Source organism: Crinia signifera, chromosome 11, assembly GCF_055691185.1.
Source record: "Crinia signifera chromosome 11, ASM5569118v1, whole genome shotgun sequence".
Taxonomy (NCBI): Eukaryota; Metazoa; Chordata; class Amphibia; order Anura; family Myobatrachidae; genus Crinia; species Crinia signifera.
Window position 1 is genome coordinate 31,198,782 of NC_139227.1, and position 17,988 is coordinate 31,216,769.

The following is a 17,988-nucleotide window of genomic DNA, read 5'->3' on the forward strand; positions in this document are numbered from 1 at the left end:
CGACTCCATGTTGCTGACCATCAGGCTGATAACTTTTCTAATCTCAGTCATTGATTTAAAGAGTCTGAAATATCTGTTTAGTTGTCTGGCCAGTTTGAGAAAGCTGAGATGCGAAACACATGTCACGAACCTGTGTTAGGCAGCTTATAGGATGTTGATGCTAGCTGTTACTATGTAATGTGTCAGATTCGCTGTTTGTACTAGATAGGGTCACTGTCTCGACAACTGCCTCACCACCCAATATGCAGGGGTGAGAGCAGTGTTAATCAGTAAAGGACAAAAGGACTCCCTGGTCCCAGTGAGATCATATAGCATTCTCTCTGTGGGTGATTCATCAATCCCACGCCAAACAGCTATTCACATTATATAGCTAAAAGTGTACCACCAACCACCAGCAAAGGTCCTCATAAGTATGCATAACAGAGGACTCCAAAGCGAATGCTAAATGATCTCACACTGAATATATATACACTGTTGCAAAATCTGAAGCCTGGGCTTTGAGCCAGCAAACAGTGTGCTGCTATACACTGTACTAAAATATATACAATATGTATTAAGTGACATACCCGTAAAAGCAACTCTATATAAAGACAATTGCCAAACACTGTTAAGCCTATTAAGGCCAATTGTAATACATTAACTAGTACAGCAGTGTGACCTATACTGATAAAGTATAAGGGGTTTATTCCCTCAAATAATAAACTGCATCCCCCTAATAACGCTGCCAACACGTTGTAATCTTTCAACACCATCTTTATTTCTAGCACATATATGTATTGTTTGTCCAAGAATTTTTAACCCCTTCAATTTCGCATATTTGATGGGTATCTCCTTATCAGGATTATACAAATAAAGATAACTGGAGTTCCCACTTTTTAAAAGAATTGTTTATACAAACTTAAACGTCCAAATTTTCAGATAGGTGTGCATCCGCCCACAACTGCCTTTTTTTCTTGTGTTCTTTTTTGAATAGTTGTCTGTCCTCCCATTATTTTGTGCCTCCACAATGCTGCCATGTATGTGCTGACGCACAGGTGATGTGATGACCTTCTGCATTCACTTGATGGGGTCCCGTAATTATTTTTATTGTCTAATGGGGTCCCAGAGCAAAATAGTTTGAGGACCCCTGGCTTAGAAGATAGACCCCCCCCCCCCCCCCCAAAAAAAAAAGTGGAATGTAAATGGCGTGCCATTTCTGTGGTAACTTCGAAGTTGCCTCCAATCGTGGTGGTGGCGGTGTTTGAAAAGTGTTTTTTATTTTTATGCTCTAGTTCAGTGGTCCTCAAACTCTGTCCAGGTCACCCGGCAGGACCGCTGTGTATCGCCAACTTTCACATTTTAAAATCCACAGGTGACCTGGAAAACCTGACCTGTAAGAGGTCTTGGGGACCCAGTAGAGAACCACTGATCTAGATGATTAGACTAAAATAACTGTTAGTTTCTGATATTTCAATAGCAAGTCTGAGACCACAGTGGCCAGCCAAGCACCTTCATAGGGCACAGAGCACTGTGGACTATGGTCCTCATTCAACAACACCCTCCATCCCCAGCCGCATTCTCTGCGCTGCAGCCACCAGCAACGGGCTTCTAATATTACAGGCTGACAGTCAATGGTTGGTATTTTATATCTCACCAAGCTTTGATGCATCTGCCCCAGATGGGAGTCCTCTACATGAGAACCAGAGAATGGACTCCAGCCTTGCAATTGCCTAGAACTGCCAGAGGTTTCTCCATGTGGGTGGAGCCTGAGGTAGACAATCGGAGTCTCCTGTGACCAGTATTAAAGTGGCATTAGATGCATGTTGTAATCAAGGCGAATTCAATATGAGCACGCGGCATGAGTAGGTAGCGCTTCTTGTTGACTGTCATGTGTTCAATCATCCTGCAGGCTGCTCTGAACATGCTCTCGCGATGCCATTCGGTAGCGTACAAGCAGGATGGTATCCTATCTATTGCCATACATCCTGGCTGGGTGAAGACTGACATGGGAACAGACGAGGTAAGTTTAACAACATTAAATGTCAGCTTTGCCAAATATGACTAAGGGGGTTATTCTGGCTCATTCGCTCAGATGCGAATTTGCATCCTTGCGAGTGAACCAGATCCCACCTTGGGAATGGTGGTACGCAAGGCACGAACGTTTGCACTGGCTGCGAATGGTTGTTTGACATAAACATCCATTCGCAGGCCACTGGGACCCGCACACATCTTTTGATGGTTGCTGACCATCGAAAGATGTGGAACGTGCACGCATATGTAAGGTTGCTCTGAGCAACCTTTACATATGCGTGTACGCTTGGGGGGGGGGGGGGGGGGGGAGTGGGCGGGCAGCTGACATATGCGCTTGCAACGTACCCGTGCGAATGAACACGCCACTGTGACTGGACCTGAATAAAATACATGGACAGGGTTGGGTATGAAATGCCGACTGTCGGAATCTCAACTGCTTTGTCATTAACATGCTTTCTCCATCTTCATTGTTCTAGTCCAGCGGTGGAGAACCTCCAGCCCGCGTGCTGTATTCGGCCCCCACAGCCGGTCTTTGTGGACCGCCCACCCTCCTGGCGGCTGTGAAGGGAAGTCAAGTACAGGGGAAATCTCGTGACAGTTACCGACCTCTCGCAAGATTTCCCCTGTATCAGACTGCCTGCACAGCCGCCGGACCACACAGCCCAGCGACTCTCAAACTGCGGCAGCCGCCGGAGCGTGGGACGGCTGCCGCAGGGCAATTGGTAACTTTTTTATTTTATTTTTAAATGGCCCCCGAGCCATTTTCAACCAATGGAAACGGCCCGTGGCCCCCTAAAGGTTCCCCACCCCTGCTCTAGTCCAAGGGTTCCCAAACACGGTCCTGAAGGCACACTGAGGTGTTTATTTACTAAGATGGGAGTTCTATTTCAGATGGGATGTTGCGATGGACAACCAATCCGATACTATCTATCTTCTAGAAGGTGCTACATGAAAATGTAGATTCGGATTGGTTGCCCATAGCAACATCCGATGTGAAATAGCAGCAGTCCAGGTTTTAAGCATAGCCATTCTTGAACACAGGTGATCTAAATCGTAATTCAGTTATTCTGATTTAACCATGTCCTTAACCATGGATATCGGGAAAACCTGGACTGTTGGCATGTCTTGAAATCCAAGGTTTAGGAAACTGTACATACAATCTCATACTGTAGTTAGATTTCCTGTTTGCATTAAAAAAATATTTCATTAAAAAGATTATTTAAAAGCATACATAGATAAAGAAATAATTTTTTCTTAAAATTCAATATCAAGTTATTCTGTTTCTGACTTTTTGTTTCAGGCACCGCTGACAAAACGCGGCAGTGTCGGCGCCATGATGAAAATAATTTCTTCCCTCAGTGACAAAGATAACGGCACATTTGTGGATTGGGAAGGGAACACCATCCCCTGGTGATGCCAATAAATAAGATGTTATTAATATTAGCCATCGCTTGTATTTGATAATAAAAACAGGTTTCCCTGTATGTCTCCAGATTCTCATTTCTGAATAAAGTTATTGTTCAAAATGATCAAATTATAGTTTGTAAGTAATTTTTATTATTATTTTTGAAGAATAATACAAGTAGGAGGCAAAGAGTGGGATGGAGGAGAGGAATAATGGGATTATAACTGTAGTATACAGTGGCGTAACTACTGTAAGGCAGCCCCAGCTGCCGCTTGAGGGAGCAAGTGGCAGTGGGGTCTGTGTGGGCGCCAGCACCCGCTTGACGCATTGAAATACTGCTGCCTGCCGCTGTCCACTTGCTGAGCACTGAAGGAGAGTCAGCTGTAGCGTGGGTGTGGCCATGACAGATGTAAAATCCCCCACTGATTCAATTGACTGTACACAGAGCCAGCTATTGGCTTATGTGTACAGGATGGGCGGGAGGATGGGTGTGCTGGGGCGGCCTGGGATGTGTCAGAGCCAGGGGAAGCAGCAGTGTCTGCTGGTCTCTCTGCTTCAGCTTCTCGGTTATGTGTGTGACATCATCACGTCACACGCTGGGGAAACACACTGGAGAGGAGCCCAGGAGGATGGGTGGGTACCACAAACTTTTTTGGCAGGGGGGAGCAAAATTTATAGTTCCGCCACTGGTAGTATATAAGAACACTCCTGGGATGCTGGGACTAGTTGCTGCATGGTTTTGCTGCCCGACAAATTAATAAATGTTATGTTTTAAGTACTTTATTTCCCCTTTTGATAAGCATGCCCCAAGAAAGAGTATTTCTTCTTCTTTCCCTGTATCGCAATGTAGTACCACTGACAAGCTGTGTAAACTCCGGGCTTAGCGACCATATCACTTTTTTTTTTTTTTGTGGTGTGGGAGATAAATCTCTAGGAGAACCTTCATGGTTGCAGGAGCAGGCTCCTGTGATTATGCCTAAAAATTGCTGGTCGCTGGTGCACAATGCGTGGCGTACCAGCGATAAGTGATTCCTAGTCCAAATGAGGTAGAAACAGAAAAGTTTGCAATTTTCATCCAAAAATCGCTGGTCGCTGATGCAAACGATACACTGAGCAATATATTGCTGATAGATATTAAGCCAAAATTGCTCAGTGACCATATTGCACCATGGGTACACCCCTTTAGGGTGCACCACCAACATTCTAAAGAGGTTCCATTCGATACTTTCTCATCCTTTACTTCTCTACTGAGCTAGATATCCTTGCCAGTGCAGACTCAACCCAGCCTTGTTTTTTCATAATACACAAGACCATCTATTAACAGTCCCTAGCTTCTAGTTACCAGATGGGCTACATTCTAATAATGGTGGTTGGTCCACAAAATGGCTGATATTATGGTAAGTGCAACTGTTGTAACATAATACCATACAGTGGAGTATTTATAATGGGCGCAATGCACTGTGCACATGGGCCACTGATTCCCAGGGGGGACAACACCACACACATTCTTTAATATTTACCCTCCTAAGGCATACAATGAAGCGCTGCCGGAATCAGTGGAAAAATGGGCGCCTTCTAATTTTTCCAGCTGTTGCACATGCGCAGTAGTGTCTGAGCAGGCTCTACTGCGGAAATCTAAAAACATGTTTAAAATGTTATTCCCAAAAATGTTCGGAATCAGCAAATGTGTGATTTTTTTAAATGAAGAATTTCTCCAATGGTTCTAATCAGCATATCCTGTATGGTAATCAGGGGTTGGTGGCTCAGGGTCTCACCAGCATAAATTCCATTAGTGTATGGTGAAGCTCCTTTTTTTTTCATCCTTGGCAAATTGGTTTCAATTGTTCATAGAATATGATGTCAAATAAGAGAAAGCGACCAAACAATGGGTCTGCTTCAAAGGAGATTGTGGTTCTTAGCAAGAGGAAGATATATATGAGGGGAGAGGTGAGCTCTCCAAAATCAGAATGATAGACATTCAGGTAAGAGAGGAGCACCAAACCACGAGGTAGCTTTTAAGACTCTCCAAGAGAATAGAAAACGGGAGCCTTCAGATGAGGCCTTAAATCTGAAAAAGGTGCAGAAGACCAGCAGTGAAAGACCTGAGAGGTTTAAGAGCGTGTCGTCTAAAATACCATCAGACCAGACAGGGGACAACAGAACAGCAAGACCAGCATAGAGATGTCTGGACAGAGAAGCATAAAAGATCACATGCAAGCAAGGAAACCAGCAACAAAAAAGTTGGTCAGCAGAGGCAAGTTAGATACCTCCAGATAGCCCCTCAGAGACCACGGACCATCTGGCCAAGTTGACCTTACACAGAATGCTTGGAGAAGGTGGTTTTGGGAAGGTGTTCCTAGCTTCCCATTCCAACTCCATGTGTGCAGAGAAATAGGTGATGAAAATTACTGGGGAGTGTGTTCTTCCCGCACACATATGCTGCGTTCCACACACCGGGCCATGTAATATTTGCAATGGAATACCTGCGTAGGGGAGACCTCTCTGATCTAATAGAGAGCAGTGCCCCATTTGATGTTCCAACTATCAGACTTTTAGCAGCAGAAATACTCAGTGGGATGCAGTTCCAGCACACAAGGGGCATTATCCACAGGGACATTAAACCTGAAAATACCTGATTTTGGCCTCTCTGCATTGCATGTCCATGGTGATGAGAAAATTTGAGGGATTACCGGGACTCAGAATTTCATGGCCCCAGAGGTTCTCTTTAACATCCCATATGACAGCACGGCAGAACTCTTTTCATTTCGGGTAGTATTAGATCAAATGGTTACAGGACTGTACCCTTTTTATGACGGCGATGAGCCTGACAAGATTGTGCAGTCCATCGTACACAATACTTCATGGTATTCGAGCAGCATTCATCCAGAGATTCGGGACCTCCTTGAAAAGTCTCTTATGCAAAGACCAAGATGAAAGGAGGGAAAGGATGTTCTCCGTTCTTCAGGCCCTTAAACATGAAGGAACTAGAATATTGCAGGATAACACCCCCATTTACTATGCATTGTACAACAGATACAATGGGTGAACCTATGCCAGTGGATAACCTGCTCTCAACTACAGACTCTGCATTATCTGAAGAGGGAGGAGCGCCTGTTCATTGTATTCTCCTTTACCAGTGACAGGTGGAAAACAATGAGCGCACCACCAGCTACCTCCTCCTCGTAGAAGCATCACCTGATGTCTCATAGCTCCCGAAAAAAGCATCACCTGCTGTCTCATAGCTCCCGGCAGAAGCATCACCTGCTGTCTCATAGCTCCCGGCAGAAGCATCACCTGATGTCTCATAGCTCCCGGCAGAAGCATCACCTGCTGTCTCATAGCTCCCGGCAGAAGCATCACCTGATGTCTCATAGCTCCCGGCAGAAGCATCACCTGCTGTCTCATAGCTCCCGGCAGAAGCATCACCTGCTGTCTCATAGCTCCCGGCAGAAGCATCACCTGCTGCCTAACACCAATGTAATGGAGTATGGAGCAGATTAGGGTCGGTAGGGTAGGGACTTGCAGAAAATGTGGGTCCCTTGACGTGGGCTGCAAGCTTAAATGTTTTGATCAAAATATAACAAGACCCCCTTATATTTTATTTGCTACATACACACAGATTTGCAATATAATATAGTCAGCGCCGATAGCAGAATTGGCTCACCAGCCAGCCCTGTATACATGCTCTCCTCTGTATCTGGGATGGAAGTACATGGAATGGGGTGCTGACCATATACATTAGGTTAAGGACTTGCAGAAAGTTGGGGAACACTTTACGTGGGTTTCAAGCCTAAATATTTTGATCAAAATATGACAAAAAAGGGATTTTTGTAAGAACTTACCGTTCGAATCCCTTTCTCTGATATGGTCCTGGTGACACAGCTTCACATTGGGATGTAGGAGGGTCCGCAGGAGCCAGGCACCTATCCTAAAGCTTTTGGAGGGTAGGCTCCTCCCCTACTGCATCCCAGATTCCTCAGTTCAATCTTTCAAAGCCACTGGAATACATTAACTCAGTACAAACACCTGCACATATTATATGCACAATTTTAAATTTAACTTTTCAACCAATTATAACATGAAACATCATGAACACTGGCATACTTACTGAGCGTAAGGGAGGGATCGCTGTGTCACCAGGACCATATCAGAGAAAGGGATTCGAACGGTAAGTTCTTACAAAAATCCCTTTTTCTCTTTCAATGGTCCTGGTGACACAGCTTCACATTGGGACGTTCCAGAGCCGGTCCTTTTGGGTGGGTACGCTCAGGTCTGCAGTTTTCATCACTGCTTGCCCGAATGATGCGTCCACCGACGCGAATCTCATGGAACCTATCGAATTTGGCAAAAGTATGAACAGAAGACCAAGTGGCAGCCCTGCAAACCTGCTCAGCTGTTGCCCCATGTCGAACCGCCCAAGAGGTGGCAACCGACCTGGTGGTATGCGCATTAATCCTGGCCGGTACAGGCCTACCAACTTTAGCATATGCAAACGCAATAACAGAGCGCAACCACCTAGCAATGGTCTGCTTAGAAGCAGGCCAACTAAGTATGTGTATGTCATACAAACCAGTAAAGTATCAGTCTTTCTGACACTCTTAACTCTGTCCACATAAACGCGCAAGACGCGCACAACATCCAAATTCCTCAATTTGTCCCTTTTCCTAACAACCCTCTGGGGGTTGAAACACAGGCAGAACAATCTCCTGATTTAGATGAAAAGCAGAGACTACTTTTGGTAAAAATCTAGGGGTACTGTCCGAAAGGCAGCCCTATCATCATGACATATAAGGGAGGAAGACTTGAAGAACAAAGCAATCAACTCCGATATTTTTTTTTTTTTTTTTTTTCTGACGCCACCGCCAACAAAAATACCAGCTTCCCTGAAAGGAAACTAAGGTCAACCGACCTTAACAGCTCAAAAGGCGCCTCTTTAAGGTACTCCAGAGCCAGAGATAATTCCCCTGGCGCTACTGTTTGGTTGTAGGGAGGTTTCAATAGATAAACCCCCTGCAGGAAGGTCTGTACTTCTGGTTCTAACGCAATCCTTCTTTGGAAAGAAAAAAAAAAATTGACACGGTCGAGATATGTACTCTGAGTGACTGAAGGCCTAACCCAGAGGAAAGGCCCTCCTGTAAAAAACTCCAACAATTTAGCCATTTTAAATCTCGATGTGCGTGACCTCTGTCTTACACACCACCAAATATAGGTCTTCCAGGCCCCAAAATAATTTACAGAAGACACTGACTTTCTGGCTTTCCTCATTGCGTTAACCACCGCCTCTGAGAATCCTATATTCCTCAAAATGGCGTTTTCAACAGCCAGACCGTCAAAATTAATCGAGCTGAATCCAGCTGGTTGAACGGTCCTTGTTTTAGAAGGTCTGACCTCAGAGGTAGACGCCACGAGTCCACAGAGAATCTCTGAAGCCTCGAGTACCAGGATCTCCCTGGCCAATCTGGGGCCACTAAAATTACTGGAATTGTCTGGGCCTGTATTGTTTTCAACTCTCTTGCCAGCATTGGAACTGGCGTTAAATCATAAAGAAGATTCCCCTCCCAGGGGATAGTCATGGCATCCACTGCTTCTGCCAGTGGATCCCACGTCCTGTCATACAACCTGGGTACCTGATGGATGAACCTGTATGCCTTCAGGTCCCTATCCGGGGTTTCCCCCTTATTGTAATCTAGTGGAATACTTGTGGATTCAGCCTCCATTTTCCTTCCATCAGTTTCTCCCTGCTCAGGAAGTCGGCCTCTATATTCTCCACTCCTGGTATGAAGATTGCTGATAATGCTAGAACATTCTGTTCCGCCCACAAGAAGATTCGGGACACCTCCCACATGGCCAGATTGCTGTGTGCGCCTCCCTGGTGATTCAGATACGCCACAGCTGTGACGTTGTCGGTCTGAATGCCTAAAAGGGAGCTCTTGTAATCTTTTCTCCCGCCAGAGAAAACCTCTTCCACACAGCCCTCAGTTCCAAGATGTTGATCAGTAAGGCAGACTGTAAAGTATCAGTCTTTCTGCTCTAACATCCACAAGCCCTGCAAACGCAGGTCCACGACTACTGCCCCTCAGCCTCTGAGACTGGCGTCGGTAGTGACTACCACCCAGCTCCAGGACTGCAGGGACCGACTCCCCCGAAGGGAATCCACCTCCATCCACCATTTTAGGAAGGATCGAGTTTCTGAAAACAACACCATTTGTTCTGACCTCATGGTCTGAGTGTTCCCTGTCCACTGGGACACTCTAGAGTGGAACCTGGTGAACTGTAACGTCTCGAAAGACGCCATCATCTTCCCCAGCAGTTTGAGGCACCTCCATACTGCTGTGCTCTGAGACCCTAGGATCTCCTGTACCAAGGCAGCCAGATCCCTGGCCTATGCCTCTGGTAGAAACACCCAATGCAACTGGGTATCCAGACCAATCCCCAAGAATTGGAGTCTCTGTGACGGCACCGATTGAGATTTTTGTAAATTTAAAAGCCAGCCGTGAATCTGCAAAACCTGATGGTTTCTGCCAAGTGACTCTTCACTTGTCTGCTGACTCCGCTTTAAACCGCAGGTCGTCCAAAAATGGAATAACCATGATTTCCGTCAGTCGAAGCACATCCGCCATTTCTGACATTATTTGGTGAATACCCTTGACGCTGTGGCCAGACCAAAAGGCAACGCCTGTAATTACAGGAGAAGGTCTCCTATTGCACACTCCAATAGTGCCTGATGTTCCGGGTGGATAGGAACCTGCAAGTATGCGTCCTGGACCTTCATGGACGCTAAAAATTCTCCCTGGTCCCGGCTTAGCAGCACAGACCGTAGAGACTCTATTTTGGGTACTTGTTTCCTAGAACGGCCACAATCGTGAGGGATCGTGGCTCTTAATTAAGGGACACGATCCTCCCGATGTGGCCGATTTTTTACTAATTTTTCACTTTGATTGACAGAAATCGGGTCAATCGGTCGGTCGCGACCAATTAAAATCGGCCGCGATGCGACCGACCGATTCACCCGATTTTTCCATAGACTTCAATGTTAAAAAATCTTTTAACATTGAAATCGGTCGGTCTTGTGCCATTATAATGGCACAAGATGAGATGGACTTGATTAAGTCCATCTCACATAGGGAAAAATGATAAAAAAGGTGAAATGGGTCAATATGACCCATTTCACATTTTTTATGTGCCCGCCATGACCCCACGATAGACGTAAACCCGAAGCGTGGCGAGCGCAGCGAGCCCGCGAGGGGCGGCGGTACGCGTCCTCCGACCTTTTCATTCCCCTACTATCCACTAGGGCGTGGAGTGAGAATATAATAGTGTGGCGAGCGCAGCGAGCCACCGAGCCCGAAGCGTGGCGAGCGCAGCGAGCCCCGCGAGGGGACGCGTATACCTGTGAAGTTATACGCGTCCCCTCGCGGGGCTCGCTGCGCTCGCCACGCTTCGGGCTCGGTGGCTCGCTGCGCTCGCCACACTATTATATTCTCACTCCACGCCCTAGTGGATAGTAGGGGAATGAAAAGGTCGGAGGACGCGTACCGCCGCCCCTCGCGGGCTCGCTGCGCTCGCCACGCTTCGGGTTCACGTCTATCGTGGGGTCTAGCCCACTTACTAACATTTGGGGGGGCAATTACAAAAAATCGGGTGAAAAAAAATAAAAAATCGGGTGAAAAATCGGTCGATCGCATCGCATGCGACCAAATCGCATGCGATGCGACCGACCGATTTTTTATCTTCCGACCACAACGATCTAAATCGTTGTGGCCGTTCTAGGAAACAAGTACCCTATTTTGAAATGGTCTACCCACAAATGGCTATTAATGTCTTTAAGTTTAGGATCAGCTGAAAGACCCGTCTGGTTTGGGGACCAAAAACAGAGTGAAATAAAAGCCTTTTTTCCCTCCGCTCTGGGGACCGGGACTACCACACCCTTCTCTAAAAGAGAATGAGCCGCTCCCAAGAGAGCTGTACGGAGCCGAGCCTCCTTTGGTAGTGGTGTAGGAATGAACCTTATCGGTGGAAGAACTTTGAAGGGAATCTTTTAACCCTGGGTTATATTTCTAACCCAAGCGTTCCGGTCTAACAGTGCCCCTGCGTCTCTGAACAGTGACAGACGTCCCCCCTCCTTAAACACCGCCGGGCAAAACCCCTGGCAGTATGCGGAGGATTTTTCCTCTCCTATGGTTTCTTATAAAAAGAACCAAATTTTGACTTTGGGGCCTTGCCCCTGGAGGACTGAGACTATCCCTTAAAAGACTGTCCTCAAAAGGACGCACCTCCTCTAGGGGAGGGCCGAAAGGATGGCCTGAAAGCAGAAAACCTTGATGTCTGCTTTGGCTGCAGGGGTAGGCAGGAAAGTGCTTTTTTCCACCTGTGGCCTGCTTATTAATCTCTTCCAGTTGTAAACCAATTTAACAGCTTTCCTTTAAAAGCAAATGCCTCTAAGCCTTTTTAGACTTGTTATCTGCCTTCCAAGCTATAAGCCAGAGCACTCTCCTGGCATTCCAAACACTGAGGAAACTCTGGCAGCCATTTTGAGAGCTTCCTGCTCAGCCTGAATCACCTTTCTGCAGCAGCATTAGACTTCTCTGCATAGTAACAACACACACAAAACAGCATGTCAACTAGAGCACAGGTCACTGACCCACCAATCCTGGCCTTAGAGACCCAGACTGAAGCCAGAGGACTTGCTTGCTTGAAGGCTTGCACTGGTAGCACAGTGGCTTTTGACAAGTATACCACAGAAGCCTCTACCACTGGAACATTTTCCCAGAGGTCTGCATGATCCTCAGGCATAGGATACAGGCTTAACCATCTATTAGGCATCTAAAGCCTTTTGTCAGGGGTTTTCCAATAAATCTTGTAAACCCTTGTCTGCAGAGAGATATCATTTCCTTCACGCTGTCTCTTAAAAACAACCTTAGCAGGAGTTTTTTACTTCACAGACAAATTCAATGTCTGTTTACAGCAGTAATCAAATCCTCCACCCCTGAGGGTGAGGACTCTTCAGAAACATCACCCTGAACCCAGGGTATGTCTGTGTACTCTCCCTCCTCATCAGCAGCTAATAATGGCACTGAATAAGACCTTTTAGGGGTCCCCCCAGAATAACCATAAAGCTTGTCAAACAAGTAATTTAAACCTGCTGATTCCCATAGCAGTATCCTGCATGACTTGTATAAGTCAGGATCTGTCTGGGTCCGAGGCAAAGAGCTGGCCGGACTGCTGAGAGAATGGCCCTGGTCTAGGGAAATTACCAGCCATCACTCTGCCTGTCCAGTAATGCACCAAAGCATTTTCAGACCTGTCTCAGGGACTCAGCCCTCGCAAGGTCCGATGCACTACCCTCTGGGGTTCACTCCCCATGGGTTTCACAGCAGCGCATAAAATACAAAAGCCCCCCTTAGGGACAAATTTCAGTGTACAACCACTGCAAGCGCTCAATGCATTAAAGGCTCCCTCCCCCAAAACCACAGACTGTTGCTCAGACATGATGTTCTCAATAACACAGTCACAGCATTAAATGTACATACATTATATACAGTGTACTCAGTCACTTAGCTTTCTGTAGTCTTCAGAATGGGGAAAGCGAAGCCCAGGAAATCCAATCACTCTGTCAGGATCAGTAAGCCAGCTCAGCTCCGCTGCAAGCGTTCTGAATGGCGCCAAAAACAGAGTGAGGGAAGGGACCAAGTCCCTGCTGCTGCGGGGTCTGTGACTTTTGGCGCCAACTACCCCCAGACAGCCGCTCCCATTGTAGGATCTCCTCGTTCCAGTATCTCCCCCTCAGCTGGGGACCACTCGGAACATGCCTGTAACAACACTGCTGTCCTCTCAGTATAGGAGCTCAGTGTGTAAGCTCCGCAGAAAATGGCCGCCGCCATCACGGAGCGCCTGTCCCCCATGATCCCCACCTAGCGTGAAGCCGGTTTCAGAGCGCTCCGGAGCCCAGGCAGCTTCTTAAAAGAAGCTGTAAGCGCTGCACAGGGAGGCCAGACAGCGTCTCCCTCGTGCACAGTGAGCTGACAGGACTCGTTTCTGTCAGCTCCTGCTGCGCTAGCAGTGCGAGGATTCACTAATGAGAATCCTCACACTGTGCCTACCTAGCTAGTGTAGAAGTTAATAAAATAATAAAAACCCTAACTAACTCTACTCCTTCGGCTGCTCCAGCAGCCCTTTAGAATAGCACCCACTCCAGTGGGCACCTAACACGAACTGAAGAGTCCAGGGATGCAGTAGGGGAGGAGCCTACCCTCCAAAAGCTTTAGGATAGGTGCCTGGCTCCTGCGGACCCTCCTACATCCCAATGTGAAGCTGTGTCACCAGGACCATTGAAAGAGAAATCCCCAATATTTTATTTTAAATGATAGCAAATGTCTTTCATCTACCTCCCCCATGGCAGCCATTACTATGGGTTCCTGCCCTCTGGGTAATGCTTCGGAAAGGAAAAAAAGACACCAGCCCCTATAAGAAGGCACCTCCTCCAGGCTCCAGTGTCTTTTTTCCCTTCTGGGTAGTGAGGATAGGCTTACCCTGTGAAGTACTGCTCATGGCCTCTGCTTCAATCAGGCTTGTTTGCAGAAGGCGGGGTATGTCGGCCCTCAGGACGATATGGTCCTTGTGCTGCATGCGGACCCCCCTGGGGGCAGCTAAAGGTGGCAGCGGCATCCACAGGAGTGCTGGCATAGGCGGCGCAGGAGAGCGTTCAGCTGCGGCACATCCTGTCCCGTTACTCTATTCAGAGAGCGGACGGGTGTCATCGGCGGTGCGCAGCGCCGGGTTGTAACATCTTCCGGCCAGGAAGGTGGAAGTAGCCAGCGTCGGAATCGTGCCTGCGTCCCAGCACTAGGGATGGCCATCGTTGCCTTTGCCATCGATGGCAAAAGTGCAACTGCCCATCGATAGTCTTTAACCATTCTATGGATGACCATCGATGTTTTTGCATATAGATGGTCATCCATTTTCTCTGATTGAGTGGCCTGTGGGCCAATCAAAATGAAGGGGCGGGGCTTCGCGGGTGTCGGGGGCGGAGCTATACTCCATGTCCCAACACTGTAGGGACAAAGCAAAAACGAAACTATTCGTTTATGCTTTACATCGATGGTGGGAAACCATCTGGTTCTCACCCATCGATGCCAAAACTATTCGACATCGGCCATAAACCATCGATGATTTCTAATCATCGATGGTCGATGGCCATCCCTACCCAGCACACAGAGGCAGATCCAGAGGAGGACAGACGCGGAGAGAGAGTGGTGAGCTGCAAACGTTGTTTTCCACTAGATCACCAACACTTTATTGACTAGCGCTAATTCAGCTGTGAACTGTGCATATACAGGATTTAATCTGTGAAAGGGACGTTGTTCTGCATTCCTGGCTAGAGTTGGGAAAAAGCCAAGTAATGGGCTGGATTTAAGTGCCTTACCGTAAGTTTGGATGGATCCTTATGGCTTATGTATGTGTTTCATAGTGCACACCGCCAATACTATGGAGGAGGCAAATAGTCAGGCAGTTAAAAAGTCAGGGTATGCCTTGTTCATTTTTGTCAGGTGGTGGTTTTTTGTATCACTATTGGTGGCAATTTTTTGTGTGATTTAATTCTAAGGAGGCTGTTTACTGCATAATGCAGGTCAGGAACCAGCAAGGTGAAAGAGCTTAAAGCCAAGCACAAGAAGGCTCATGTGGCTAAGTGTAATACGTGCGATAAGGCTTTACCAGATAAGCACGTGGGCAACCTATGTGAGGCTTGTAAGACCCCTCAGCAAATACCACTGGCACAAATGACCAACTTGGCAGATATGCTGAAGACGGCATTGGCTGACACATTTGTCACCAAGGAGGACTTAAGTAAAATGAGAACCAAGAGGAAGCATGTTGTATTAAGCGAGGATTCAATGGAAGAATCAAGCAGTATACAATTACCAGGTCAAGACCTGGATGAGGAGGAACAATTTCAGGATAAGTCAGAGGCTGACTTCAATCTTGATATGAATGACAATTTATTGGGACTTATTCATAAAGCCCTTAATATAGAAGATCCAAGAGAGGATCTCAATCTATAGGAGCTACTGTTTAAAGACAGGAAAAGGAAGGGTAAGCCTTTCCATTGTCTCAGATTTTGCATTCCTATATGTATAACTATTACACCTCATCTGGAATAATTTTCCTGTGTATGGTGAAGGCTATCCTTCAAGAAAAAGGAATGACTGTTTAATGTATATGTGTTTAGCATCATTAACCCCTTCATTGGCTTTAAAAAAACAAAAACCTAGGAGGGTGATTTTTAAAATTCCACGGGTGCCCTTATGTGTGTAATACATTAGGCTGATACACCAGAACAACTGTTACATGTGTATCTACAATTTGTATAAATGTCATTTTAAAAAGTCTTACCATTTTTCTTTTATGGAACCCAAAAAGAGGCACCTGGATGTAATCGCTCCATCATGATGTCAACACTGGCCGGTTGCTAGGCAGAAGTGTGCATAGCAAATAAACACAGGCTTTAGGGAGAGATCTGAGATAGCCTCCCTGCCTGCATAAGGACAACCTGCTGAGCATTTTAAATAAATAAGAATCTCAGCAAACTGAATGGAGAAGCATCATACAGGAACTTTACAATCACAGGCAATGGAGAGAATGCCTAGCACTGCGCTACGTCAGTACTCTGGCGCACTGCAAAGTTTATTTTTCAAGTCTATAAAATTAGCAGCTTCTCCATTACATTAACATTTCTAACCAACTGTTACATTGGATATACTCCAGTTTATTTGCAGATCCAGATTTGAGCCACTAAGCTGAACCTTTCACCCATTACAGAGGCAATATAGATTTTAAATCAAGGATGGGGAACCTTTGGCCCTCCAGCTGTTGAACTACACATCCCAGCATGCCCCGATACAGATTTATCATGGCCAAATAGTAAAACTGTAGCAGGGCATGATGGGATGTGTAGTTGAACAACAGGGCCAAAGGTTCCCCATCCCTGTTATGAACCATTATGTTGCATTCTCTGTGATAATCTGACCGATAGTGTAGCCGATTAGTGGCAGGAAGAGATCACTCGCACACATATATATTACTCAAACATTTTAATGATTGTATAAACACATAAAACACCAAAATTAGAAACATTAGTAGAAAAATAAAATTTTACAAATCAACTTCTAATGTACAGGGCAAAGTGATCATTATGTATAACATCATAGAGGGGGGAGATGGGAGGGTGGTCACAGGGCAGAGGTACAGGTGTGTGCAGCAGTAGGACCTTAATGCATCATTCTCCATATGTGGCTTATCCCCAGTATGCGGAACAATCTGTGACGGTCACCTAACAAATGAAGGAATATGAGCTTATTTCCTACGTCTCATGTCCGGAAACACGTACAAGTAATTTATTTGTGCAGCCCATGAAAAGAATCCTAGTTTTCTCCAGAGTAACACAGTATACGGGCGGCACCATATGATCAACATGGCAAATGCGGCCATGAGTTTTTCACGATTATTTTGTACTTTTTCATATTTAACCATCCACGTAGAACAAGGCATCTGGCCAGAAGCATGGCGAGTGAAGAGAGCCAGAGGGGACTGGTACATTAATTTGGGGTCCATGTGCATCAGGTGTCGCCATTGACATAAAAAAAGTGAAAAACTCATGTTGACAATTTTATGTGTCGACTGAGACTGCATGGCTCATCACCATTTACTAGGAAAGACGAATCTTGCAGATGTAGTTGTCGTGATATCGGTATTATTTCTCCTTCCTATGGAAACACTAAGGGGTGTGTTCATGAAGCAGGGAATCGAGTGGAGAAGTGAGCTTAGGGGAGAAGCGGCCCTTGGAAACCAGAGGTAACATTTATCAAGTCCATTCTATGAAATTATACATAGCAGCTGATTGGTTGCTTCATGACTAGATCCCAAACTCTTATAAAAATAATCATATGAAAGAGAATATAAAATGTAATTTCCTTTCTCTGCCCCATCTACAGGTAGTTCTATGCTTTATATGCCAATGGAATAAAACAAATACACTTACACACACATAGCCATTTCATGTGCATGACACCAGCAAAATCACCAATAAATGTTATTCTTATCCAACAATCCTGTGACTAGCAGAACTGTGACAGCAGTACACTAGGGGTGAGTGAGAACTCGCCCAACCAGTGCTGCGCTTCTTATTCCAGTGTTGTGATTGGACAACGGGACAAATTTTCTGTCCAATAGGCTCCAAGATTAGAATTCAGTAACTGTCACATTGCTGGCAGGTGTTCATCGTTCGTGTGGGATTGCTTCCAGCTGGGGGTAAATTTGGGGGGTATTAATTTAACTTTAGTAGGGTGAAGAACCAAAAGTCACACTCAAAGCTAAAAAAGTCAATTATTATTATTAATTTTGATTAGGTGGCTATAACTACAATTGAATGCACCTATGTGATTAGTGGTCTGCAATTCTATCAGCTTTAAGACATGTCAATCAGGTATGTTATAAGCGTCAATATTAAGGCCTTCCTCAAAGTATAAAAACTTTGGGCGTATGACAGGTTAACACAGCAGGTCTGAGGGGGGGGGGGG

The 17,988-nt window shown here is 46.0% G+C and overlaps 1 protein-coding gene across 1 annotated transcript in view; it reads left to right on the top strand.

Annotated features, from left to right (window-relative positions):
* The window catches only part of LOC146045129 (C-signal-like), a 30,180-nt gene extending 26,686 nt beyond the window's left edge, over positions 1-3,494 (top strand). The window contains exons 5-6 of the mRNA XM_083163816.1: positions 1,889-1,999; positions 3,311-3,494. Coding sequence (XP_083019942.1) covers positions 1,889-1,999; positions 3,311-3,424 — 225 coding nt within the window. The 3' untranslated portion in view covers positions 3,425-3,494. The remainder of the gene's footprint in view (positions 1-1,888; positions 2,000-3,310) is intronic.
* The last annotated feature ends 14,494 nt before the right edge of the window (positions 3,495-17,988 follow it).